General features: G+C 47.8%; 1 protein-coding gene across 1 annotated transcript in view; it reads left to right on the top strand.

The window, feature by feature from the left end:
• LOC137317439 (NACHT, LRR and PYD domains-containing protein 3-like) overlaps positions 1-19688 on the top strand; it is a 79655-nt gene extending 59967 nt beyond the window's left edge. Inside the window, 5 exon segments of the mRNA XM_067980786.1 lie at positions 9131-9286; positions 14290-14427; positions 14575-14752; positions 14925-14990; positions 19443-19688. Of these exon segments, the coding sequence (XP_067836887.1) occupies positions 9131-9286; positions 14290-14427; positions 14575-14752; positions 14925-14990; positions 19443-19688 (784 nt within the window).
• The last annotated feature ends 7837 nt before the right edge of the window (positions 19689-27525 follow it).

Genomic DNA, 27525 nt, shown 5'->3' with positions numbered 1-27525 from the left:
CCCTGAATATCCCAGTGACCCCCCAGTGTCTGCTGAATATCCCAGTGACCCCCCCCCCAGTGTTCCCTGAATATCCCAGTGACACCCCAGTGTCCCCTGAATATCGCAGTGATTCCAGTGTGAACCCAGTGACCCCAGAGTAACCCAGACATTACTCACGTGCTCCCCATCGGGTCCAGGCTGTGGTGAAGGTCTCAGTCAGTCAGTCCCCAGCGGAGAGAACGATGCTTGGCCCAGGATTTCTCCCACTCCTCCTCCTCCTCACAAAATGTCTCTTTCTGGATCATCTCCTTGCAGCATTTCATCAAAAAGATTCCTGAGGGGAGAGAGAGAGAGAGGGAATTGATTAAAATACAAAAGCAAGGGATTAAAAAGGCACAGCAAGAGCCCAGAACTCCCTTCCTCCCTCTCCCTCTCACTCTCTCTCCCACTCCCCCCTCTCTTTCTCCAACTCTCTCTCTCACCCTCTCCCTCCCTCTCCCTCTCTCTCCCCCCTCTCTCACTCGCTCTCCCCTCTCGTCTCTCTCTCTCCCTTCCTCTCTCTCTCCCCCTCTCTCTCTCTCTCCCCCCCTCTCTCTCTCTCTCCCTCCCTCTCTCCCTCTCCCTGCCTCGCTCTCTCTCTCTCTCCCCCTCTCTCTCTCTCTCTCTCCCTCTCCTCTCTCCACCTCCCGCTCTCTCTCTCTCTCTCCCTCTCCCTCTCTCTCTCTCCCTCCCTCTCCTCTCTCCCTCTATCTCTCTCTCTCTCTCTCCCTCTCCCTCTCTCTCACTCCCCCTCTCTCTCTCTCCCCTCTCTCTCTCTCTCCCTGCCCCTCTCTCTCTCCCTCTCCCTCCCTCTCTCTCTCTCCCTCTCCCCCTCTCTCTCTCTCTCTCCCTCTCCTCTCTCCCCCTCCCTCTCTCTCTCTCTCTCCCTCTCCCTCTCTCTCTCCCTCTCCTCTCTCCCTCTCCCTCTCTCTCTCTCTCACTCTCCCTCTCACTCACTCCCCCTCTCTCTCTCTCTCCCTCTCCCTCTCTCTCTCTCTCACCCCCTCTCTCTCTCCCTCCCTCCCTCTCTTTCTCTCACACTCCCGCAGTTGCACATAATCTCTCCCTAATGCAAGTCTGCAGCTTGTTTCTCCCCTGCCTTTCCTCTGAATGCCTCTAACCGGTGCCGCACTGCCTGTCTGAGCTGCTCAGTGTTTGCTGCAGGGTCCAGCCCTCCCCCTGGGTGTGTTTTCTCTTCTGTCCCTGGGCCTCGCCCACACCTGCTCTGGACTTTGTTGCAACTTTTGTTCTGTCAGTTGCTCTCAGCGAAAGGTCAACAGCTTTTCCCTCAACTGTTTCCTCTTGTTTGAATTAGCAGCTCCCCCCTCCATGTTTAATCTCTCCCCCCCACCCTGTTCAACCTCTCCCCCTCTCCGTGTAATATCCCCTTCTCTGTAATATTCCCTCTCTCTGTAATATTCCCTCTCTGTGTAATATTCCCCTCTGTGTAATATTCCCCTCTGTGTAACATTCCGCCTCTCTGAGTCCAACCCACCTTGTATTATACAGAATGTAATATAAGATATGGACTGAGTCAACCTCACCTTGTAATGTGCAGAATGTAATATAAGATATGTAATGAGTCCACCTCACCTTGTAATGTACAGAATGTAATATAAGATATGTACTGAGTCCACCCCACCTTGTAATGTGCAGAATGTAATATAAGATATGTAATGAGTCCACCTCACCTTGTAATGTACAGAATGTAATATAAGGTATGTACTGAGTCCACCCCACCTTGTAATGTGCAGAATGTAATATAAGATATGTAATGAGTCCACCTCACCTTGTAATGTACAGAATGTAATATAAGATATGTACTGAGTCCACCCCACCTTGTAATGTGCAGAATGTGATATAAGATATGTACTGAGTACACCCCACCTTGTATTGCACAGAATGTAATATAATATATAGACTGAGTCCAACCCAATGTGTATTGTACAGAATGTAATATAAGATATGTAATGAGTCCACCTCACCTTGTAATGTACAGAATGTAATATAAGATATGTAATGAGTCCACCTCACCTTGTAATGTACAGAATGTAATATAAGATATGTACTGAGTCCACCCCACCTTGTAATGTGCAGAATGTAATATAAGATATGTAATGAGTCCACCTCACCTTGTAATGTACAGAATGTAATATAAGATATGTACTGAGTCCACCCCACCTTGTAATGTGCAGAATGTAATATAAGATATGTACTGAGTCCACCCCACCTTGTAATGTGCAGAATGTAATATAAGATATGTAATGAGTCCACCTCACCTTGTAATGTACAGAATGTAATATAAGACATGGACTGAGTCCAACCCACCTTGTAATTTGCAGAATGTAATATAAGATATGTGCTGAGTCCACCCCACTGTGTAATGTCCAGAATGTAATATAAGATATGTAATGAGAACACCAGATATGTAATGAGTAGCCAACAGAGTGTCCCCAGTGATCCCGCAGTCAACCCAGAATGATGCCAGGGTGCAGCCAGGGTTCCCAGCTTGCACCCAGTCATGCCAGAGTGGTGTTCTTTATCATCAGACCACCACCAACAACAACATGTATTTATAATATATATGAATATCACCTGTATATTTATGATGTATTTTATATTTTGGAGTGGATTCGCAAAGGGGCTGCACGGCTGCAGGTGCGGCAGCCGGGCTTGGACCGAATGGAGGCCAGCGGGGAGTCCGTCCCGGACAAAATGGGGGCGAGCGCGACCACCATTTAAAAAAAAGGCGCCGCTAGCGCGGCTCCCATGCTACACAAAGTGGGGCCCGCGTAGCCACCACCTTGGACAAAATCGAGGCCAGCTTGGCCACCTCATTGGACAAAATGGAGGACAGCCAGGCCAACCTTTTGGAAAAAAGGCAGCTGCGTCAGCAGCCATCTTGGTCAGATGGCGGCAAGTAGCCAACAGAGTGTCCCCAGTGATCCCGCAGTCAACCCTCAATGATGCCAGGGTGCACCCAGACAGCCCAGAGTGATGCCAGAGTGGCGGTCTTGATGTTCAGACCACCACCACAACAACAAGGACTTCCACAACAATGTCCCAGTGACCCCCCCACCCAGTGTCCCCTGAATGTCCCAGTGACCACCCCCCCCCCACAGTGTCCCCTGAATGTCCCAGTGACCCCCCCCCCAGTGTCCCCTGAATATCCCAGTGATTCCAGTGTGCACCCAGTGACCCCAGAGTAACCCAGACATGACTCACGTGCTCCCCATCGGGTCCAGGCTGTGGTGAAGGTCTCAGTCAGTCCGTCCCCAGCGGAGAGAACGATGCTTGGCCCAGGATTTCTCCCACTCCTCCTCCTCCTCACAAAATGTCTCTTTCTGGATCATCTCCTTGCAGCATTTCATCAAAAAGATTCCTGAGGGGAGAGAGAGGGAATTGATTAAAATACAAAAGCAAGGGATTAAAAAGGCACAGCAAGAGCCCAGAACTCCCTCCCTCCCACTCCCTGTCTCACGCTCTCTCTCTCTCCCTCCCTCTCCCTCCCTCTAACATCTCTCTCCCCCCTCTCTCCCTCTCTCTCCCCTCTCGTCTCTCTCTCTCCCACCCTCTCCCTCCCTCTCCCCCCCTCTCTCTCTCTCTCCCTCTCTCTCTCTCTCTCTCCCTCCCTCTCCTCTCCCCCTCTCTCCCTCTCCCTCTCTCTCCCTCTCCCTCTCTCCTCTCTCTCTCTCACACTCCCCCAGTTTCACATCATCTCTCCCTAATCCAAGTCTGCAGCTTGTTTCTCCCCTGCCTTTCCTCTGATTGTCTCTAACCGGTGCCGCACTGCCTGTCTGAGCTGCTCAGTGTTTGCTGCAGGTTCCAGCCCTCCCCCTGGGTGTGTTTTCTCTTCTGTCCCTGGGCCTCGCCCACACCTGCTCTGGACTTTGTTGCAACTTTTGTTCTGTCAGTTGCTCTCAGCGAAAGGTCAACAGCTTTTCCCTCAACTGTTTTCTCTTGTTTGAATTAGCAGCTCTCCCCTCCCTGTTCGATCTCTCCCCCTCCCTGTTCAATCTCTCCCCCTCTCCGTGTAATATTCCCCTTCTCTGCAATATTCCCTCTCTCTGTAATATTCCCTCTCTGTGTAATATTCCAGTCTGTGTAATATTCCCCTCTGCGTAATATTCCGCCTCTCTGAGTCCAACCCACCTTGTATTATACAGAATGTAATATAATATATGGACTGAGTCCACGCCACCTTGTAATGTGCAGAATGTAATATAAGATATGGAATGAGTCCACCTCACCTTGTATTGTCCAGAATGTAATATAAGATATGGACTGAGTCCACCTCACCTTGTATTGTCCAGAATGTAATATAAGATATGGACTGAGTCCACCCCACCTTGTAATGTGCAGAATGTAATATAAGATATGTAATGAGTCGACCCCACCTTGTATTGTACAGAATGTAATATAAGATATGTACTGAGTCCACCTCAACTTGTAATGTCCAGAATGTAATATAAGATATGGATTGAGTCCACCTCAACATGTAATGTACAGAATCTAATATAAGATATGTACTGAGTCCACCTCACCTTGTAATGTACAGAATGTAATACAAGATATGTACTGAGTACACCCCACCTTGTATTGTACAGAATGTAATATAAGAAATGGACTGAGTCCAACCCACCTTGTAATTTGCAGAATGTAATATAAGATATGTGCTGAGTCCACCCCACTGTGTAATGTCCAGAATGTAATATAAGATATGTAATGAGAACACCAGATATGTAATTAGTAGCCAACAGAGTGTCCCCAGTGATCCCGCAGTCAACCCAGAATGATGCCAGGGTGCAGCCAGGGTTCCCAGGTTGCACCCAGTCATGCCAGAGTGGAGTTCTTTATCATCAGACCACCACCAACAACAACATGTATTTATAATATATAGATATATCACCTGTATATTTATGATGTATTTTATATTTTGGAGTGGATTCGCAAAGGGGCTGCACGGCTGCAGGTACGGCAGCCGGGCTTGGACCAAATGGAGGCCAGCGGGGAGTCCGTCCCGGACAAAATGGGGGCGAGCGCGACCACCATTTAAAAAAAGGCGCCGCAAGCACGGCTGGCATGCTACACAAAATGGGGCCCGCGTAGCCACCACCTTGGACAAAATCGAGGCCAGCTTGGCCACCTCATTGGACAAAATGGAGGACAGCCAGGCCAACCTTTTGGAAAAAAGGCAGCTGCGTCAGCAGCCATCTTGGTCAGATGGCGGGAAGTAGCCAACAGAGTGTCCCCAGTGATCCCGCAGTCAACCCTCAATGATGCCAGGGTGCACCCAGACAGCCCAGAGTGATGCCAGAGAGGCGGTCTTGATGTTCAGACCACCACCACAACAACAAGGACTTCCACAACAATGTCCCAGTGACCCCCCCACCCAGTGTCCCCTGAATGTCCCAGTGACCACCCCCCCGCCAGTGTCCCCTGAATGTCCCAGTGATTCCAGTGTGCAACCAGTGACCCCAGAGTAACCCAGACATTACTCACGTGCTCCCCATCGGGTCCAGGCTGTGGTGAAGGTCTCAGTCAGTCAGTCCCCAGCGGAGAGAACGATGCTTGGCCCAGGATTTCTCCCACTCCTCCTCCTCCTCACAAAATGTCTCTTTCTGGATCATCTCCTTGCAGCATTTCATCAAAAAGATTCCTGAGGGGAGATAGAGAGAGAGAGAGGGAATTGATTAAAATACAAAAGCAAGGGATTAAAAAGGCACAGAAAGAGCCCAGAACTCCCTCCCTCCCACTCCCTCTCTCACTCTCTCTCTCTCTCCCTCCCTCTCCCTCCCTCTACATCTCTCTCCCCCTCTCTCCCTCTCTCTCCCCTCTCGTCTCTCTCTCTCCCACCCTCTCCCTCCATCTCCCTCTCCCTCTCCCTCTCTCTCTCTCTCCCCCTCTCTCTCTCCCCCTCTCCCTCTCCCTCTCTCCCCCGCTCTCTCTCTCTCTCTCTCCCTCTCTCCCTCTCTCTCTCCCTCCCTCTCCTCTCCCCCTCTCTCCCTCTCCCTCTCTCTCCCTCTCCCTCTCTCCTCTCTCTCTCTCACACTCCCCCAGTTTCACAGAATCACTCCCTAATCCAAGTCTGCAGCTTGTTTCTCCCCTGCCTTTCCTCTGATTGCCTCTAACCGGTGCCGCACTGCCTGTCTGAGCTGCTCAGTGTTTGCTGCAGGGTCCAGCCCTCCCCATGGGTGTGTTTTCTCTTCTGTCCCTGGGCCTCGCCCACACCTGCTCTGGACTTTGTTGCAACTTTTGTTCTGTCAGTTGCTCTCAGCGAAAGGTCAACAGCTTTTCCCTCAACTGTTTTCTCTTGTTTGAATTAGCAGCACTCCCCTCCCTGTTCGATCTCTCCCCCTCCCTGTTCAATCTCTCCCCCTCTCCGTGTAATATTCCCCTTCTCTGCAATATTCCCTCTCTCTGTAATATTCCCTCTCTGTGTAATATTCCAGTCTGTGTAATATTCCCCTCTGTGTAATATTCCGCCTCTCTGAGTCCAACCCACCTTGTATTATACAGAATGTAATATAAGATATGGACTGAGTCCACCTCACCTTGTATTGTCCAGAATGTAATATAAGATATGGACTGAGTCCACCTCAACTTGTAATGTACAGAATGTAATATAAGATATGTACTGAGTCCACCTCAACTTGTAATGTACAGAATGTAATATAAGATATGGACTGAGTCCACCTCAACTTGTAATGTACAGAATATAATATAAGATATGGACTGAGTCCACCTCACCTTATATTGTCCATAATGTAATATAAGATATGGACTGAGTCCAACTCAACTTGTATTGTCCAGAATGTAATATAAGATATGGACTGAGTCCAACCCACCTTGTATTGTACAGAATGTAATATAAGCTTTGGACTGAGTCCAACCCACCTTTTAATTTGCAGAATGTAATATAAGATATGTGCTGAGTCCACCCCACTGTGTAATATCCAGAATGTAATATAAGATATGTAATGAGAACACCAGATATGTAATGAGTAGCCAACAGAGTGTCCCCAGTGATCCCGCAGTCAACCCAGAATGATGCCAGGGTGCAGCCAGGGTTCCCAGGTTGCACCCAGTCGTGCCAGAGTAATGCCAGAGTGGCGGCCTTTATCATCAGACCACCACCACCAACAACAACCTCATTGGACAAAATGGAGGCCAACTTGGCCACCACCTTGGACAAAATGGAAGACAGCCAGGCCAACATTTTGGAAAATGCGGTGCCGCACTGCCTGTCTGAGCTGCTCAGTGTTTGCTGCAGGGTCCAGCCCTCCCCCTGGGTGTGTTTTCTCTTCTGTCACTGGGCCTCGCCCACACCTGCTCTGGACTTTGTTGCAACTTTTGTTCTGTCAGTTGCTCTCAGCGAAAGGTCAACAGCTTTTCCCTCAACTGTTTTCTGTTGTTTGAATTAGCAGCTCGCCCCTCCCTGTTCGATCTCTCCCCCTTCCCTGTTCGATCTCTCCCCCTCCCTGTTCAATCTCTCCCCCTCTCCGTGTAATATTCCCCTTCTCTGTAATATTCCCACTCTCTGTAATATTCCCTCTCTGTGTAATATTCCCCTCTGTGTAATATTCCCCTCTGTGTAATATTCCGCCTCTCTGAGTCCAACCCACCTTGTATTATACAGAATGTAATATAAGATATGGACTGAGTCCACCCCACCTTGTAATGTGCAGAATGTAATATAAGATATGGTCTCAGTCCACCTCACCTTGTATTGTCCAGAATGTAATATAAGATATGGACTGAGTCCACCTCACCTTGTATTGTCCAGAATGTAATATAAGATATGGACTGAGTCCACCTCAACTTGTAATGTACAAAATGTAAGATAAGATATGCACTGATTCGACCCCACCTTGTAATGTACAGAATGTAATATAAGATATGTACTGAGTCCACCTCAACTTGTAATGTGCAGAATGTAATACAAAATATGGAATGAGTCCACCTCACCTTGTATTGTCCAGAAAGTAATATAAGATATGGACTGAGTCCACCTCAACTTGTCATGTACAGAATGTAATATAAGATATGTACTGAGTCGACCACACCGTTTATTGTGCAGAATGTAATATGAGATATGTACTGAGTCCACCCCACCTTGTAATGTGCAGAATGTAATATAAGATATGGACTGAGTCTACCTCACCTTATATTATCCAGAATGTAATATAAGATATGGACTGAGTCCACCCCACTGTGTAATGTACAGAATGTAATATAAGATATGCACTGAGTCCAACCCACCTTGTATTGTACAGAATGTAATATAAGATATGGACTGAGTCCACCCCACTGTGTAATATGCAGAATGTAATATAAGATATGGACTGAGTCCACCCCACTGTGTAATGTACAGAATGTAATATAAGATATGCACTGAGTCCAACCCACCTTGTGTTGTACAGAATGTAATATAAGATATGGACTGAGTCCAACCCACCTTGTATTGTACAGAATGTAATATAAGATATGGACTGAGTCCACACCACTGTGTATTGTACAGAATGTAATATAAGATATGGACTGAGTCCACACCACTGTGTATTGTACAGAATGTAATATAAGATATGGACTGAGTCCAACCACTGTGTATTGTACAGAATGTAATATAAGATATGGACTGAGTCCAACCCACCTTGTAATTTGCAGAATGTAATATAAGATATGTACTGAGTCCACCCCACTGTGTAATGTCCGGAATGTAATATAAGCTATGTAATGAGAACACCAGATATGTAATGAGTAGCCAACCGAGTGTCCCCAGTGATCCCGCAGTCAACCCAGAATGATGCCAGGGTGCAGCCAGGGTTCCCAGGTTGCACCCAGTCATGCCAGAGCGATGCCAGAGTGGTGGTCTTTATCATCAGACCACCACCACCAACAACAACAACAACAACAACAACAACAACACGTATTTATAATATATATGTATATTACCTGTATATTTACGATGTATTTCATATTTTGGAGTGTATTCGCAAAGGGGCTGCACGGCTGCAGGTACGGCAGCCGGGCTTGGACCAAATGGAGGCCAGCGGGGAGTCCGTCCCGGACAAAATGGGGGCGAGCGCGACCAACATTTTTAAAAAAGGCGCCGTCGGCGCGGCTACCACGCCGAAGAAAATGAGGCCCGCGTCGCCACCACCTTGGACAAAATGGAGACCAACTTGGCCACCACCTTGGACAAAATGGAGGACAGCCAGGCCAACATTTTGGAAAAAGGGCGGCTGCGTCAGCCGCCATCATGGTCAGTAGCCAACGGAGTGTCCCCAGTGATCCCGCAGTGAACCCAGAATGATGCCAGGGTGCACCCAGTCAGCCCAGAGTGATGCCAGATTGGCGGTCTTGATGTTCAGACCACCACCACTACAACAAGAACTACCACAACAATGTCCCTGTGACCCCCCCCCACAGTGTCCCCTGAATGTCCCACTGACACCCCCCAGTGTCCCCTGAATATCCCAGTTACCCCCCGCCCAGTGTCCCCTGAATGTCCCAGTGACCCCCCCCAGTGTCCCCTGAATGTCCCAGTGACCCACCCCCCCAGTGTCCCCTCAATACCCCAGTGACCCCCCCCCCCCCCCAGTGTCCCCTGAATGTCCCAGTGATTCCAGTGTGCACACAGTGACCCAAGAGCAACCCAGACATTACTCACGTGCTCCCCATCGGGTCCAGGCTGTGGTGAAGGTCTCAGTCAGTCCGTCCCCAGCGGAGAGAACGATTCTTGGCCCAGGATTTCTCCCACTCCTCCTCCTCCTCACAAAATGTCTCTTTCTGGATCATCTCCTTGCAGCATTTCATTAAAAGATTCCTGAGGGGAGAGAGAGAGAGAGAGAGAGAGTGAATTGATTAAAATACAAAAGCAAGGGATTAAAAAGGCACGGCAAGAGCCCAGAAATCCCTCCCTCCCACTCCCTCTCTCACTCTCTCTCTCTCTCCCTCCCTCTCCCTCCCTCTCCCTCTCACTCTCTCTCTCTCTCCCTCCCTCTCTCTCCCTCTCTCTCCCCTCTCGTCTCTCCCTCTCCCCCTCCCCCTCTCTCTCTCTCCTGCTCTCTCCCTCTCTCTCGCCCTCTCCCCCCTCTCCCTCCCTCTCGCTCCCTCTCCCTCTCTTCCCCCCTCTCTCTCTCCCTCTCTCTCCCCTCTCGTCTCTCTCTCACCCTCCATCTCCCTCCATCTCCCTCTCTCCCCCTCTCACTCCGTCTCTGTCCCCTCTCTCTCCCCCTCTCTCCCCTCTCGTCTCTCTCTCTCCCTCCCCCTCCCTCTCTCCCCCCTCCCTCTCCCTCTCTCTCCCCCCTCTCTCTCTCTCCCCCTCTCTCTCTCCCCCACCCTCCCTCTCCCTCTCCCTCTCTCTCCCTCTCCCTCTCCCTCTCTCCCTCTCTCTCTCTCACACTCCCCCAGTTTCACAGAATCTCTCCCGAATCCAAGTCTGCAGCTTATTTCTCCCCTGCCTTTCCTCTGAATGCCCCTAACCGGTGCCGCACTGCCTGTCTGAGCTGCTCAGTGTTTGCTGCAGCGTCCAGCCCTCCCCCTGGGTGTGTTTTCTCTTCTGTCCCTGGGCCTCGCACACACCTGCTCTCGACATTGTTGCAACTTTTGTTCTGTCAGTTGCTGTCAGCGACATGTCAACAGCTTTTCCCTCAACTGTTTTCTCTTGCTTGAATTAGAAGCTCGCCCCTCCCTGTTCAAACTCTCCCCCTCCCCGTTCAATCTCTCCCCCTCTCCGTGTAATATTCCCCCTCTCTGTAATATTCCCTCTCTGTGTTATATCCCCCTCTGTGTCATATTCCATCTTCGTGTAATATTCCCCTCTCTGTAATATTCCCCTATGTGTAATATTCCCCTCTGTGTAATATTCCCCCTCTCTGTAATATGCTCTCTCTGTATAATATTCCCCTCTGTTTAATATTCCATCTCCGTGTAATATTCCCCTCTCTGTAATATTCTCCTCTGTGTAATATTACCCTCTGTGTAACATTCCATCTCCGTGTCATATTCCACTCTCTGTAATATTCCCCTCTCCGTGTAATATTCCCTCTCTGTGTAATATTCCCCTGAGTGTCACATTCCGCCTCCACGAGTCCAACCCACCTCTATTATACAGAATGTGATTTAAGATATGGACTGAGTCCACCCCACCTTGTATTGTACAGAATGTAATATAAGATATGTACTGAGTCCACCCCACCTTGTATTGTACAGAATGTAACATAAGATATGTACTGAGTCCACCCCACCTTGTATTGTACAGGATATAATCGAAGATATGTACTGAGTCCACCCCACCTTGTAATGCACAGAATGTAATCTAAGATCTGTACTGAGTCCACCCCACCTTGTAATGCACAGAATGTTATATAAGTAATGTACTGAGTCCACCCCACCTTGTATTCTGCAGAATGTAATATAAGATAAGTACTGAGTCCACCCCACCTTGTATTGTACAGGATATAATCGAAGATATGTACTGAGTACACCCCACCTTGTAATGCACAGCATGTAATCTAAGATCTGTACTGAGTCCACCTCACCTTGTAATGCACAGAATGTAATATAAGATATATACTGAGTCCACCCCACCTTGAAATGCACAGAATGTAATTTCAGATATGTGCTGAGTTCACCCCACCTTGTAATCATGATGTGGAGATGCCGGTGATGGACTGGGGTGGACAAGTGTAAGGAATCTTACAACACCAGGTTATAGTCCAACAAATTTATTTTCAAATCACAAGCTTTCGGAGATTATCCCCTTCGTCAGGTGAATGAGTGCAAAGGTTCTCGAATCGCAGATCTTATACTTGGCTGGGACAGCATCACACCTATCAAAAGGTGTCGTTGTTGTTCAAACAGGCCAGTCACGGAGAACAGCACGTCCCAGTACACCGGATATACATTGTGTCAATTACACAGACAGACAGAAAGAAACCCAAATGGCAGAGAGAGAGAGAATATTAAAAACATAACTTTTTTTCCCCTTTTTTTGCTGGTGGGGTTCCGTGTCGCGTGACATGAACCCAATATCCCGGTTGAGGCCGTCCTCATGGGTGCGGAACTTGGCTATCAACTTCTGCTCGACGATTTTGCGTTGTCATGTGTCTCGAAGGCCGCCTTATAGAACGCTTCCCCGAAGATCAGTGGCTGAATGTCCTTGACTGCTAAAGTGTTCCCCGACTGGGAGGGAACCCTCCTGTTTGGCGATTGTTGCGCGGTGTCCGTTCATCCGTTGTCGCAGTGTCTGCATGGTCTCGCCAATGTACCATGCTCTGGGGCATCCTTTCCTGCAACGTATGAGGTAAACAACGTTGGCCGAGTCACAGGAGTATGAACCATGTGCCTGGTGGGTGGTGTCCTCTCGAGTGATGATGGTATCCGTGTCGATGATCTGGCATGTCTTGCAGAGGTTACCGTGGCAGGGTTGTGTGGTGTCGTGGACGCTGTTCTCCTGAAAACTGGGTAACTTGCTGCGAACGATGGTCTGTTTGAGGTTGGGTGGCTCTTTAAAGGCGAGTAGTGGAGGCTCTTTAAAGGCGAGTAGTGGAGGCGTGGGGATGGCCTCAGCGAGGTGTTCGTCCTCATTGATGACATGTTGAAGGCTGCGGAGAACATGGCGTAGTTTCTCCGCTCCGGGGAAGTACTGGACGACGAAGGGTACTCTGTTGGTTGCGTCCCGTGTTTGTCTTCTGAGGAGGTCGATGCGATTTTTTGCTGTGGCCCGTCGGAACTGTCGATCGACAAGTCGAGCGTCATATCCCGTTCTTACGAGGGCGTCTTTCCGCGTCTGTAGGTGTCCATCGCGTTCCTCCTCGTCTGAGCAGATCCTGTGTATTCGTAGGGCCTGTCCATAGGGGATGGCCTCCTTGACGTGGTTAGGGTGGAAGCTGGAAAAGTGGAGCATCGTGAGGTTGTCCGTTGGCTTGCGGTAGAGTGAGGTGCTGAGGTGGCCGTCTTTGATGGAGATTTGTGTGTCCAAGAAATAAATGAGGAGTACAGGGACATTTAAAACTTGTAACAGGACAGAATAAACTCTCCTTATCAAATAAAACATCCTGGGGGTCACCATTGACCAGAAACTTAACTGGACCAGCCACATAAATACTATGGCTGCGAGAGCAGGTCAGAGGCTGGGTATTCTGCGGCGAGTGACTCACCTCCTGACTCCCCAAAGCCTTTCCACCATCTACAAGGCACAAGTCAGGAGTGTGATGGAATACTCTCCACTTGCTTGGATGAGTGCAGCTCCATCAACACTCAAGAAGCTTGACACCATCCAAGATAAAGCAGCCCGCTTGATTGGCACCCTATCCACCACCCTAAACATTCACTCCCTTCACCACCGGCGCACAGTGGCTGAAGTGTGTACCATCCACAGGATGCACTGCAGCAACTCGCCAAGGCTTCTTCGACAGCACCTCCGAAACCCGCGACCTCTACCATCTAGAAGGACAAGAGCAGCAGGCACATGGGAACAACACCACCTGTGCGTTCCCCTCCAAGTCACACACCATCCCGACTTGGAAATATATCGCCGTTCCTTCATCGTCGTTGGGTCAAAATCCTGGAATTCCCTTCCAAACAGCAATGTGGGAGAACCGTCACCACAAGGACTGCAGCGGTTCAAGAAGGCGGCTCACCACCACCTTCTCAAGGGCAATTAGGGATGGGCAATAAATGCCGGCATCGCCTGCGACGCCCACATCCCATGAACGAATAAAAAAAATCCTGGGGGACGGATTTTGCACCAGCCGTTAGCGCAGTTTCACAATATAACTCACCCCGAGATATCATACAGATTAATATAAAACTGCATAAAGTACAGGTAATCACCGCTTTATCATTTAATTCCGGGAAAACCCCCATTCCAATAAAATGTGGGATTTACGAAGCAGCAGAAATGACACAGTTTCCCCAAACATGACTGGACCAGTCACTGACCTTCAGAAGGGTGATTCTGATCATTAGGGAATGAAACCTTCAGCAGGTTAATTCTGATCATCAGGGAATGAAAAGTTCTGATCGACAGGGAATTAAACCTCCAGCAATTTAATTCTGATCATCAGGGAATAAGACTGAGGGACATTTAAAGGCTTCACGCAGACAGCACTTTATTTAATAAATACATTTACTGACAGTCCCTGAATATATGGGCTGTTGGACAGAATGAGATTCATTGTCAGTGACAGGGAAATCTGGTTATTAATTTCCTGAAGATTTTTCATTGTTTCCTGTAATATCAGAGAAAAAATGTATCAGGTCTGGGATTGGATTCAGTTTGTTTCCAACTCGCTGTCTGTTTGTGCTTCGACTGGGGAGAAATAAACTGGGAGATTCAGGAGTGAAACTACCATCTGCGGCTCTGGGGAACCCGGACTGTAAAATACACGAACTGTAGTAAGTATCAGACTGTGTGAGATTGTGTTTATCATAACTGGATGTCTAACACTGTACATTAATGTCGGTATAAGTAATAATAATTCAAATAAACATTGGGGATTTATCTTGATTCCTGTTTTTTCTCCATTTCTCTCTGATCCCCAGTCTGGTTGGTGTCGGTCTCACAGATTCTTGTACCGAGGATCTCGTCTCCGCTCTCAGGACAAACCGGTCACTGACGGATCTGTCCCTGGGATCAAACTCCTTCACAGACCGATCTGTCCCCGCTCTCCGCTCCCTCATACTGACCCGCAAAAGTCTGGAACAGATCGGATGAGTGTTTGTGCTAATGTTTAATGTAATAAATAAAATATCGATGAGATCCAGTTCCTATTATCGGTAATATTTGTCAGTAATTATTATTGAAATATTAACCCCAGTCTCCCTGTTATTTACACTGTTGTTCAATCTGTTTATTTCCTGTTAAATCTTTAATTTGTTTCAGGCTGAGGGAGAATCAGTTCAGTCCAAATGGAAAGAGACACGTGGAGTCACTGCGGGAATCCAGACCCGGACTGAGTGTGGGAGAGTGAACATTTCAATTTCTCACCATTCCTGGTCTCATTATATGAACATTTCAATTTATAACCATTCCTGGTCTCATTATATGAACATTTCAATTTATAACCATTCCTGGTCTCATTATATGAACATTTCAATTTATAACCATTCCTGGTCTCATTATATGAACATTTCAATTCATAACCATTCCTGGTCTCATTATATGAACATTTCAATTCATAACCATTCCTGGTCTCATTATATGAACATTTCAATTTATAACCATTCCTGGTCTCATTATATGAACATTTCAATTTATAACCATTCCTGGTCTCATTATACGAAGATTTCAATTTATAACCATTGCTGGTCTCACTATATGAATATTTTTGGCCGATTCTCTGTCCCTCCCCTTTAACCGGCCGCGCTCCAGGTTTAAATCCGAACGGCCCTTTAACGGTTTCCAGCTCGAGCTGAGCGAGCGTCGTCTCCCATTGTGACGTCAGAGGCCCAGCGACAGGGTCACGAGACTCAGTCACCCGGTCCCACAGCGCTGATTCTGCAGGATATCCGGGGCTGGATGGTCACCAATGGGGCACTGGGTCAATGTACAGACAGGAAGGGCCCAGGGTGGGGCTCAGTCTGGGCTGCAGTGGGACACTGGGTCAATGTACAGACAGGAAGGGCCCAGGGTGGGGCTCAGTCTGGGCTGCAGTGGGACACTGGGTCAATGTACAGACAGGAAGGGCCCAGGGTGGGGCTCAGTCTGGGCTGGAGTGGGTCACTGGGTCAATGTACAGACAGGAAGGTCCCAGGGTGGGGCTCAGTCTGGCCTGCAGTGGGACACTGGGTCAATGTACAGACAGGAAGGGCCCAGGGTGGGGCTCAGTCTGGGCTGCAGTGGGACACTGGGTCAATGTACAGACAGGAAGGGCCCAGGGTGGGGCTCAGTCTGGGCTGCAGTGGGACACTGGGTCAATGGACAGACAGGAAGGGCCCAGGGTGGAGCTCAGTCTGGGCTGCAGTGGGACACTGGGTCAATGTACAGACAGGAAGGGCCCAGGGTGGGGCTCAGTCTGGGCTGCAGTGGGACACTGGGTCAATGCACAGACAGGAATGGCCCAGGGTGGGGCTCAGTCTGGGCTGCAGTGGGACACTGGGTCAATGGACAGACAGGAAGGGCCCAGGGTGGAGCTCAGTCTGGGCTGCAGTGGGACACTGGGTCAATGTACAGACAGGAAGGGCCCAGGGTGGGGCTCAGTCTGGGCTGCAGTGGGACACTGGGTCAATGCACAGACAGGAATGGCCCAGGGTGGGGCTCAGTCTGGGCTGCAGTGGGACACTGGGTCAATGTACAGACAGCAAGGGCCCAGGGTGGGGTTCAGTCTGGGCTGCAGTGGGACACTGGGTCAATGTACAGACAGCAAGGGCCCAGGGTGGGGTTCAGTCTGGGCTGCAATGGAACACTGGTTCAATGTACAGAAAGGAAGGGCCCAGGGTGGTGTTCAGTCTGGGCTGCAGTGGGACACTGGGTCAATGTACAGACAGGAAGGGCCCAGGTTTGGGCTCAGTCTGGGGTGCAGTGGGACACTGGGTCAATGTACAGACAGGAAGGGCCCAGGGTATGGCTCAGTCTGGGCTGCAGTGGGACACTGGGTCAATGTACAGACAGGAAGGGACCAGGTTTGGGCTCAGTCTGGGCTACAGTGGGACATTGGTTCAATGTACAGACAGGAAGGGCCCAGGGTGGGGCTCAGTCTGGGCTGCAGTGGGACACTGGGTCAATGTACAGACAGGAAGGGCCCAGTGTAGTGCCCAGTCTGGGCTGCAGTGGGACACTTGGTCAATGTACAGACGGGAAGGGCCCAGGGTCGTGCTCAGTCTGGGCTGCAGTGAGACATTGTATCAATGTAACGACAGGAAGAGTCCACGGTGGGGCTCAGACTGGGTTGCAGTGGGACACTGGTTAATTTACGGACAGGAAGGTCTCAGAGTGGGCTCAGTCTGGTGTGCAGTGTGTCACTGATATTTGGACTCAGTGCACCTGGGTGCCTGTCCCAGTGAGGATTCAGAATCTGGAACGTGTTCCTGTGTACCTGCCTTCCGCTGCCGAAGCCCTAAGCTCTGGAATTCAGTCCCTAAACCTCTCCATCTCTCTCCCTCTCTCTCTTCCTTCCAGATGCTCCTTCAACCCTGTCTCTTTGACCAAGCTTTTGGCCACCTGTCCTAATATTTCCTTATTAGTGTCAAATTTGTCTTATTGCTCCTGTGAAGCACTTTGGCACGTTTTGCTACTCTGAATGCGCTATATAAATATACGTTGTTGTCAATGTGCTGTGTTAATAAAACTCCATCATTTACATCAGCACAGCCCTCGTCTCCTCATTATTAAATTACTGGTGTTTGTATTTGAAATATTCCACGAAATTACATCACACCTCCTCCAAATGGCATCATACATGTGACCGGTCGACCTATTTAACTGGGTGGGTCTTACCTGGGGTGTGGGGCTGGATATGGAATTTGCACAAAATGGTGCGACGGACTGTGAGCAAAACAGCTCAACTGGGACTCCACAAAATAACTTCCCAACATCAATGTAAAATGTCCGCCACGCACCTGTCACAAAATGGCCGCCATGAAGCTGTCGCAAAATGGCTGCCGTGAACCTGCCACAATATCACAGAATGATACATTGCATTATTTATCCAATTCCCTTTTGAAATTTACTTTTGAATCTGCTTCCACCTCCCTTTCCGGCAGTAAATTCCAGTTCATAACCACTCGCTGCAGAAAAATAATCCTTCCTCATGTCACCTCTGGCTCTATTGACAATTATTTTGAATCTTTGTCCTCTGGTTACAGACCCTCCTGCCACTGGAAACATTTTCTCCTTATTTATTCCACTAAAACCCCTCAAATGGCCGCCCTGTCCCCTCAAAGTTGTCCCATCTCTCCGAAACACAAGCATCATTTTGAAATTATAACAAACCCTCGAAGCCCGTACAGGGAGGGGTTCACGATTCAGACGTTAATCTCCTCTCGGCCCCTGTTTGTCTCACACTGGGTTAACGTATTTGTATAACATTGCAGGCCGGGCTACTTTAACCCCAGGCTTGAACCTGATAATATCACAACATTCACAATCGAACAGGAACATGTTAAACCGAGGCCCCAAACACAGGGCCCAGAGAGGAAATTAAAGCCCAGGGCAATAAGTCGACAGAACTCACATGTGCCATGCTTGGGTGCAGCCTATGGAAGAGGCTTCGGTCGGTTCCCCCTAGAGGAGGCCTCGGTCCGTCCATTCTGGAGAAGGCCTCGGTCGATTGCCTCTTAGGGAGGCCTCGATCGGTCCTCTCCAGGGATGGAGGCCTCGATCGGTCCCCTCTGAGGGAGGCATTGTTCATCCCAGAGTGATCCCAGAGTGGCTGTCTTTGTATTTAGACCACCGCCACCACAACTAATAATTCAACAACAACAACCTGTGCTAGTACAGTGGCCATCTGGGACAAAATGGCGGCAAGTACCGCACAGAGTGTCCCTAGTGACACCACAGTAACCCCAGAATGTCCCAGTGACCCCAGAGTGCACCCAGTGATCCCAGAGTGCACCCAGGGAAACCAGAGTGCACCAGTCACGCCAGAGTGATCCCCGAGTGGCAATCTTCATAATTAGACCACCACCACAGCTACTACTACAGCAACAACTTGTATTTATAATATATATAATATATATGATACATATTATATCTATTTGTATACGGCCAGCATGTACGGCGGCCATCTTGGACAAAATTACTGCAAGTCCGGTGGCCATCTTCAACAAAATGGAGGCAAGACCGGCAGCCATCTTGGTCAAAATGGCAGCAAGTACTGCGCAGAGTGTCCCCAGTGATCCCAAGGTGACCCCAGAATATCCCAGTGACCCTCCAGAGATCCCAGCGTGCACCTGGTCAACCCAGATTGATCCCAGCGCGCACATAGGTATTCCAGGGTGCACCCAGGCACCCCAGAGTGGCAATCTTTATATTAAGACAACTACCACAACAACTACTACCATAACAACAACGACTTGTATTTATAATTGATATATATGTAACTATGATATATGTGTATTTACAAACTGCCAGCAAGGCGGCAAGTACGGCAGCTATCTTGAACGAAATGGCGGCAGGTCCCGCGCAGAATGTCCTAAGTGATCCCACAGTGACCTCTGAACGTCCCTGTGACTCCGCCCCGCCCCCGGTGACCCCAGAGTGCACCCAGTCACCCCAGAGTAATCCCAGATTGCACACAGGGAACCCAGAGTGCGCCCAATCACACATGAGTGATCCCAGTGTTCACCCAGGCAGCCCAGAGTGTACGCAGTGAGAACAGAGTGATCCCAGAATGGCAATCTTTATATTTAGATAACCACAACTACTGTTACAACAACAATATCTTATATTTATAACATATACACATGGACAGCATGACGGCAAGTACGGCAGCCAAATTGGACAAAATGCAGCAAGTACGGCGGCCACTTTGAACAAAATGGCGGCAAGTATGGCCGCCATCTTGGATAAAATGGCGGTAAGTCCGGCTGGCATCTTGGACAAAATGGCGGCAAGTACGGCAGCCATCTTGGACGAAATAGTGGCAATTTCCTCAAAGCTGTTTGACAGGAACATGAGGAGGTCATTCAGCTCCTCGAACCTGTTATACGGGAACTGAAGGCCATTCAGCACCTTGACTATATTTCACTGGAATAGGATTAGGCCATTCAGCACCTCAAGCCTGTGACACTGGAACATGAGTAGGCCATTGAGCTTCTCGAGCCTGTTCCGCCATTCAATTAGATCATGGCGGATCTGTATAACAACTCCATCTACCCGCCTTGGTTCCGAAATCCTTCATATCCTTGCCGAACAAAAATCTTCAATTTCCGTTTTGTAATTTCGTATTGACTCCCAGCCTTAACAGACTTTTGTGGGAGAGAGTTCCAGATCTCCACTACCGTTTTGTGAAGACGTGCTTCCTGACATTACCTCGGAACGGCCTAGCTCTAATTTTAAGGTTATGCCCCTTTGTTCTGGATTCCCCCAACAGAGGAAGTAGTTTCTCTCTATCTACCCTATCAACTCCTTTCATCATCTTAAACACCTCAATTAGATCACCCCTTAATCTTCTATATTCAGGGGAATACTAGCCTTGTCCATGGAACCTGTCCTCATAATTTTACCCGTTAAGCCCCGATATAATTCTGGTGAATTTGCACTGAACCATCTCCAAGGGCAATATATCCTTCCTGAGGTGCAGTGCCCAGAACTGAATGCAGTCCTCCAGATGGGCTCCAACCAGAGCTCTGTACAGCTGGAACATAACTTCCACCCCTTTATATTCCAGCTCTCTTGAAATAAAGGCCGACATTCTATTAGCCTTTTTAATTATTTTTGTAACTGTCCACTAGCTGCATAATGATTTCTGTACTTGGACACCTAAATCTCTCTGCTCCTCCACAGTTCCGAGCTCCTCACCATTTAGAAAACTCTCTGATCTATCTTTCTTAGATCCGAAGTGGATGACCTCGCATTTTCCCACATTGAACTCCATTTGCCACAGTTTTGCCCACTCACATAATCTCTCAATGTCCTGGGAATGCTTGGTGCTTTCGTTTGGCTGGAGAATGCTTTCTATCAGGTCGTTATTTTAAAAAGATTACAATTCATTTTTATTTTGTACTTTTTGAACAAGATCGTTATTCCTCGATCAGTAAAATGACCGTGTTTTTCTGATAGTGGAGACAGTTCAGAGATAGTTTCCCTTTTGTCTACTTTAATTAAGTGAAATTTTGATGATTTAAAATCAGCTGTATTTCTAAGCTTGAAAAAGCAGCTCATCTGTTAGGTGAGGCTTCACTGCCAATGTCTCAGTGTTTCCGCTTGTCCTGATATCAATGTAACATTTGAAGGGCTCCAGGTAATGAACAGTGAAACCCCTTCAGATTATCTCAGCCCACTCGTTGTATCCAGTGCCGAATAGTGCCTGATTTTCAGAGGGTGACAGAGTCACACTACACTGGACCTTGTTTTAGACTTTAACTGCAAAACAAATAGATGAAACAGTAAGAGAACAAACAAATAGTAGCAGTAAGACAACAATTTTACTGTAAAGCTCAACCAGATCCTTACTGTAAAAGAAAATTATCAATAATTCACAAATACTATACGAAACTGTGACCGAACTATCGAACATCCTGGTTCTTTGTTGTCTTTTTCTCACAAACTATGGAAGCTGTCGACTTGATTAACATTCTGAGAGATTCCAAACAGACTCATCAGTTTGAAAAAGGCACGCTGATAAATGGCTTCAAAACAGTGACTGGGAGCCAGTCATTTTAAGCAATGGTCTGTTTAATTCAAAAGAAGCTGCCAATCAGAACTGTCCGAGAAGAAATGACCCCGGAGGTGTGTATCTGAATCAAATGTTTGACTTTGTGAGGTGCGGTCTGTCTTTAAGAGGTGCAGCCTGCCTTTGAGACGTGCAGCCTGCCTTTCAGATGTGAAGCCTGCCTTTCAGAGGTGCAGCCTGCTTTTAAGAGGTGGAGCCTGCCTCGAAGAGGTGGAGTCTGCCTTTAACAGGTGCAACCTGCCTTTTAGAGGTGCGAACCACTCACGCAATATCGGGGCTCCCGTGCAGGTGAGAAGCCGCTCAGCAGCGCAGCCAGGCCTGACTGCTCCCAGGAATCAGGTAAATCACCAGGCAGCACCAATCTCACGGTCTGTCTGCATCTCAACGACCGGGTGCAGGTTAATCACGTGGGGGTTAATCGACCCCCGCGCCCGGATTCGGGGGTGATCGAATTTAACCCCGTACATATCTTTATATATGTATTACATAGAATACAGCAAGGCACAGAAACAGGCCATTCAGCCATCTGGGTAAAGAAATTCCCCTGAATTTCTTACTTGACAACAACAACTTCTCGAGTAGAAAATATAATAAAATATATAATCTAACAATATATTTATATATATTTAACATCTAATGTACAGTGCAGAGCAGTACAGAGGTCATTCGACCCGACTGCTATTTCTATTTTATGACAACTACTTCTTGTACGTATTATACAATATAATATGTCTTCACATAAATATTACATAGAATGCACCACGTCACAGAAACAGGTCATTCGGCCCATCTGGGTCAAGATTTTCCCCTGCATTCCTCATTTGACAACAACAACAAATTCTTGAACATGCAGTATAAAATAATATATAATATAATTATATAGTTATATATATTTTACATTGAATGTACAGTACAGCACAGTGTAGCACAGAGTCCATTCGGCCAAACTGCTATTTCTATTTTACAACATGTTCTTGTACATATAATATATTTATCTATCTATATATATAGCATAGACTACAGCACGCCACAGAAAGAGGCCATTCTGCCCATCTGGGTAAAGAAGTCTCTCCGGGAGTCCCTGCTTCACGACAACAACAACAGCATTATATATATTTGTATACTACATAGAATTACATCGAATGTACAGCAGAGAATCAGGGGATATTCGGCCCAACTGGGGTAATAAATATCCCACAGTGTTCCCACAGTGACCAAGTGATCCCACAGTGCACCCAGTCATCCCACAGTGATCGCTGAGAGATCCACTGATCCCACAGTGCAATCAGTGATAGTGCCCCAGACATGCACAGTGTCCCTGTGATCCACCGTGCACCCAGTGACCCCACAGTCACCGCAGAGTGAACCAGTGATCCTACAGTGCACCCAGTGATATTGCCTCAGTGATGAAAAGTGTCCCAGTAATTCCAGAGTGTCCCAGTGTTCTCAAAGTGATCCCAGTGATCCTACAGTGCACCCAGTGTTCCCACAGTGCACCCAGTGTTCCCACAGTGCACCCAGTGTTCCCACAGTGCACCCAGAAGTCCGAGTATCCAAACTGAATTTGTGCAAATGTTTGACAGGCTTTCTTTTATACAACAACTTGTGTGCATAAAATTTCATGTATATATACATGTTTATATTATTTATATATGACATAGAATGGGTATAGAAGTTTCTCCTGTAAAGCCATGAAGCTGAAACAAAATGGCGGCCAGTAAGGCGGCCATCTTAAATAAAATGGCCGCCACTGTCGCAGTGATCCCACAGTGTCCCAGTGATCCCACAATGTCCCAGTGATCTCACAGTGTTCCAGTGATCCCACAGTGCCCCAGTGATCGCACAGTGTTCCAGTGATCCCACAGTGTCCCATTGAACCCACAGTGTCCCAGTGATCCCACAGTGTCCCAGTGATCCCACAGTGTCCCAGTGATCCCACAGTGTCCCATTGATCCCACAGTGTCCCATTGATCCCACAGTGTCCCATTGATCCCACAGTGTCCCATTGATCCCACAGTGTCCCACTGATCGCACAGTGTCCCATTGATCGCACAGTGTCCCATTGATCGCATAGTGTCCCATTGATCCCACAGTGTCCCATTGATCGCACAGTGTCCCATTGATCGCACAGTGTCCCATTGATCCCACAGTGTCCCATTGATCGCACAGTGTCCCATTGATCGCACAGTGTCCCATTGATCGCACAGTGTCCAATTGATCCCACAGTGTCCCAGTGATCTCACAGTGTCCCATTGATCCCACAGTGTTCCATTGATCGCACAGTGTCCCATTGATCCCACAGTGTCCCATTGATCGCACAGTGTCCGATTGATCCCACAGTGTCCCATTGATCCCACAGTGCCCCATTGATCCCACAGTGTCCCATTGATCCCACAGTGTCCCATTGATCCCACAGTGTCCCAGTGATCTCACAGTGTCCCATTGATCCCACAGTGTCCCATTGATCTCACAGTGTCCCATTGATCCCACAGTGTCCCATTGATCCCACAGTGTCCCAGTGATCTCACAGTGTCCCATTGATCCCACAGTGTCCCATTGATCCCACAGTGTTCCCAGTGATCTCACAGTGTCCCAGTGATCTCACAGTGTCCCATTGATCCCACAGTGTCCCAGTGATCGCACAGTGTCCCATTGATCTCACAATGTCCCATTGATCGCACAGTGTCCCATTGATCTCACAGTGTCCCAGTGATCCCACAGTGTCCCATTGATCCCACAGTGTCCCAGTGATCTCACAGTGTCCCAGTGATCCCACAGTGTCCCATTGATCTCAAAGTGTCCCATTGATCCCACAGTGTCCCAGTGATCTCACAGTGTCCCATTGATCTCACAGTGTCCCATTGATCCCACAGTGTCCCAGTGATCCCACAGTGTCCCTTTGATCTCACAGTGTCCCAGTGATCCCACAGTGTCCCAGTGATCCCACAGTGTCCCAGTGATCCCACAGTGCCCCAGTGATCCCACAATGTCCCAGTGATCTCACAGTGTCCCAGTGATCCCGCAGTGTCCCAGTGATCTCACAGTGTCCCATTGATCCCACAGTGTCCCATTGATCCCACAGTGTCCCATTGATCCCACAATGTCCCAGTGATCTCACAGTGTCCCAGTGATCTCACAGTGTCCCAGTGATCCCGCAGTGTCCCAGTGATCTCACAGTGTCCCATTGATCCCACAGTGTCCCATTGATCCCGCAGTGTCCCAGTGATCCCACAGTGTCCCATTGATCTCACAGTGTCCCATTGATCCCACAGTGTCCCACTGATCCCACAATGTCCCAGTGATCTCACAGTATCCCAGTGATCCCACAGTATCCCATTGATCCCACAGTGTCCCATTGATCCCACAATGTCCCAGTGAACCTGCAGTGTCCCAGTGATCCCACAGCACGCCCGTTGATCCCACAGTGACCCAGATACAACTCACATGAGCCCCATTGTGTGCAGCTTGTGGTGAAGGCCTCAGTCTGTCCCATGTGGAGAGAAAGCTCCTTGTCCAAGGATTCCACCTTCTCCCAAAAATTCTCTTTCCACATCTTCATGTTACAGCATTTCCACAAAAAAAGTCCTCTGGAGGGAGAGAGAGATAGTGAAAAGGGATTGATTAGAAACAAAACAAGCGATTAAAACTGCTCAGCTAGAGCACAGAGCTCCCTCACACTCACTCACTCACACACTTTCACACTCACTCACTCACTCTTTCCATTACACAGGCAGCAATCCCTCAGCAAATACCACTGACAAACAAACTCCCCAGTTACAAAGCAGAAAATCTAAAGAAAAGAGAGAAAAGTTGGGAGAAAGAGAGAGACAGAAAAACACTCACGGCAGACTGAAGAGCACAAGTTGCTTCTCTCTCTCTCTAATACAAGTTTGCAGGGTTTTCTCTCCTGTTTTGCCACTCATTGCCTCACTCACCACCCCCACCCCCGGCCTTCACCAACCCTCCCCTAAAAGGTGCTGGTCTGTCTGCCTGTGTTTGCTGCAGTGTCCAAATTGCCCCTGTGCTCATTTTCTCTTCTGTTCCTGGAGCAGGGGACAAAAAGCCTGGCCATATTTTGCTACTTCACCCTTTATGTTGCAGTTTGTCAAGGTGAACGAACTTTACCTTTGCTCTTTTCTCTTGTTTTAATTAGCAGTGGACAAAAAGTCTGAAGTTTGTGGTCAACTTATAGTTTGTGGCTTTTTCCAATTAACCAAAGAGTTCAAACAAATGCATGACATTCAAAACAGCCAAAGTAAAAATGTTTTTGTAAAAAACTAATAAAAAACAAGATCCCTCACTCAGTTACAGAAACAATCTCTCAGCAACATTCACTTACACAGAAACAAAGCCCAGTTTATAAAGGAGAAGAATCTGAAGAGTAAAAGATTGAGAGACAATCTATCGGCAACAACAACTTTTATTTATATATTAGAGCAACAACGACAACATCAATTTGCATCTATACATATATATGTATTTCCATAACACAACTACTATTACAAAGCCCCCATAAAGGCTGTGGGGAAAGAGCAGAGGGGGACATGGGACTAATTCGACAGCCCTTTCGAAGAGCTGGCACATGCACAGTGGGCCGAATGGCCTCCTCTTGTGCTGTACCTACCATGAAACAATGAATCTATGAACAACTTCAATGTCATGAACCTGAAACAAAACTGACACCAGCAATGCAGTCATCTTACTGAGGGGCAAGGCGGCCAATTAACTGAGGGGCATGTTCGCCATTTAACTTTGAGGAAGGACGGCCAACTTACTGGGGGGCAAGATAGACATATTGAACAAATTGTCCGCCATGAAGCTGAAACAAAATGGCGGCCCTGATCCTGAAACATAATGGCCGCCAATAAGGCAGCCATCTGATTCAGGGACAAGGTGGAGCTTGTTACAGTGAGACACACGGAGAGGGTTCATTTGCTGTTCCTGTTGAATCACTGTTGCACTACAGTTAAAGATACAAACTGAGTGAGACTGGAACTAGCTGGTGTTTAACACAAAGACAGCGGTGCAGTGAGGGAATCAAAGACCAAAATGTGAACTTCTGCAAAAAAATGGATTAATATTTGGTTATTTGGACTTAATTCTAACAGAGAAGGAGAGACCAGACATTCGGAGGAAAGGTCAAATGAGCCATTTGGTGTAGAGAATGCAATTCTAGCTTCGATTAAATAAATCAACGTAAAATTGGACTCAATCTGAATGTAGTTCTGATCTGGGATTTGGTTTAATTCACTATTATTCATATTTTTCTTTAATCTGAAACAATAACAGTATTTGTAACAGTAACAGATCAGGAGAGTGCTGCGGGACCCTGTCCAGTTTAGTAACACAGCAGAAGGGATACGAGTACATTGTGATTTATTACAGAATCCAGCAGCTCACTGGGAAAGTTACACATGGTCCAGATGGAGGAGCAAAAAGGTGCAAAGTGATTTTACACTTTAATTTGGGGCAATTCCTTTTTATCTTCACAAGGTTTAATTTTACATTTAAATAATGGGCTCTTTATCCTAAAGAAACATCAGTCGGCTTTATGAACAAAACAATCATTTATTATTCTTAATACACTAGAAAAAATTACATTTCAATTTAATCAACACGTTGGATTTATGCCCGATTTCGAATTGCTTTAACACCAATAAAACAACACATTCCGAATTCCCAAAATGCATAACCGTTTAGAAATCCAATGTCTATCTTCGACGAAGCTGATAACGAAAGTTATATCTTCATGGTTGACTCAAGCTTGCCTGGAAGATTCCAGGTATTTTGATGGATACCGTTATAGTGTACCCTGTCTTTGTCTTGTATCCAGCTCATCTGCTTCACAGGCAATCTATGAACCAGCACCGAGGCATCAAGCTGGGAGGTAGCGAGCAGTCATGAAGATTACATGTGAGGTGGTGCTGCGAGGAAGTGAAAGGTGAGTTTGGAGCGGCAGTGGTGGATCTGTGTCTCTCCCCACTCAACTTCTGCCCAACTTCTTTGTAACATCGAACCACACCTCTGGGGACGGTGGCTTATCAAAAATAGGTTCCTACAAATACAACCCACGATTGATTGACACTTCACTTGTTTTCTCTCAGTGTCCACAACGTAACCAAGTCAAGCCAGCAGGAGTTCAAACCATCTCCAGCCCTCC

The sequence above is a fragment of the Heptranchias perlo genome, unplaced genomic scaffold, assembly GCF_035084215.1.
Source record: "Heptranchias perlo isolate sHepPer1 unplaced genomic scaffold, sHepPer1.hap1 HAP1_SCAFFOLD_62, whole genome shotgun sequence".
Lineage (NCBI taxonomy): Eukaryota > Metazoa > Chordata > Chondrichthyes > Hexanchiformes > Hexanchidae > Heptranchias > Heptranchias perlo.
The sequence above is the reverse complement of the archived record's forward strand: the minus strand, read 5'-3'. Positions and strand labels throughout refer to the sequence as shown.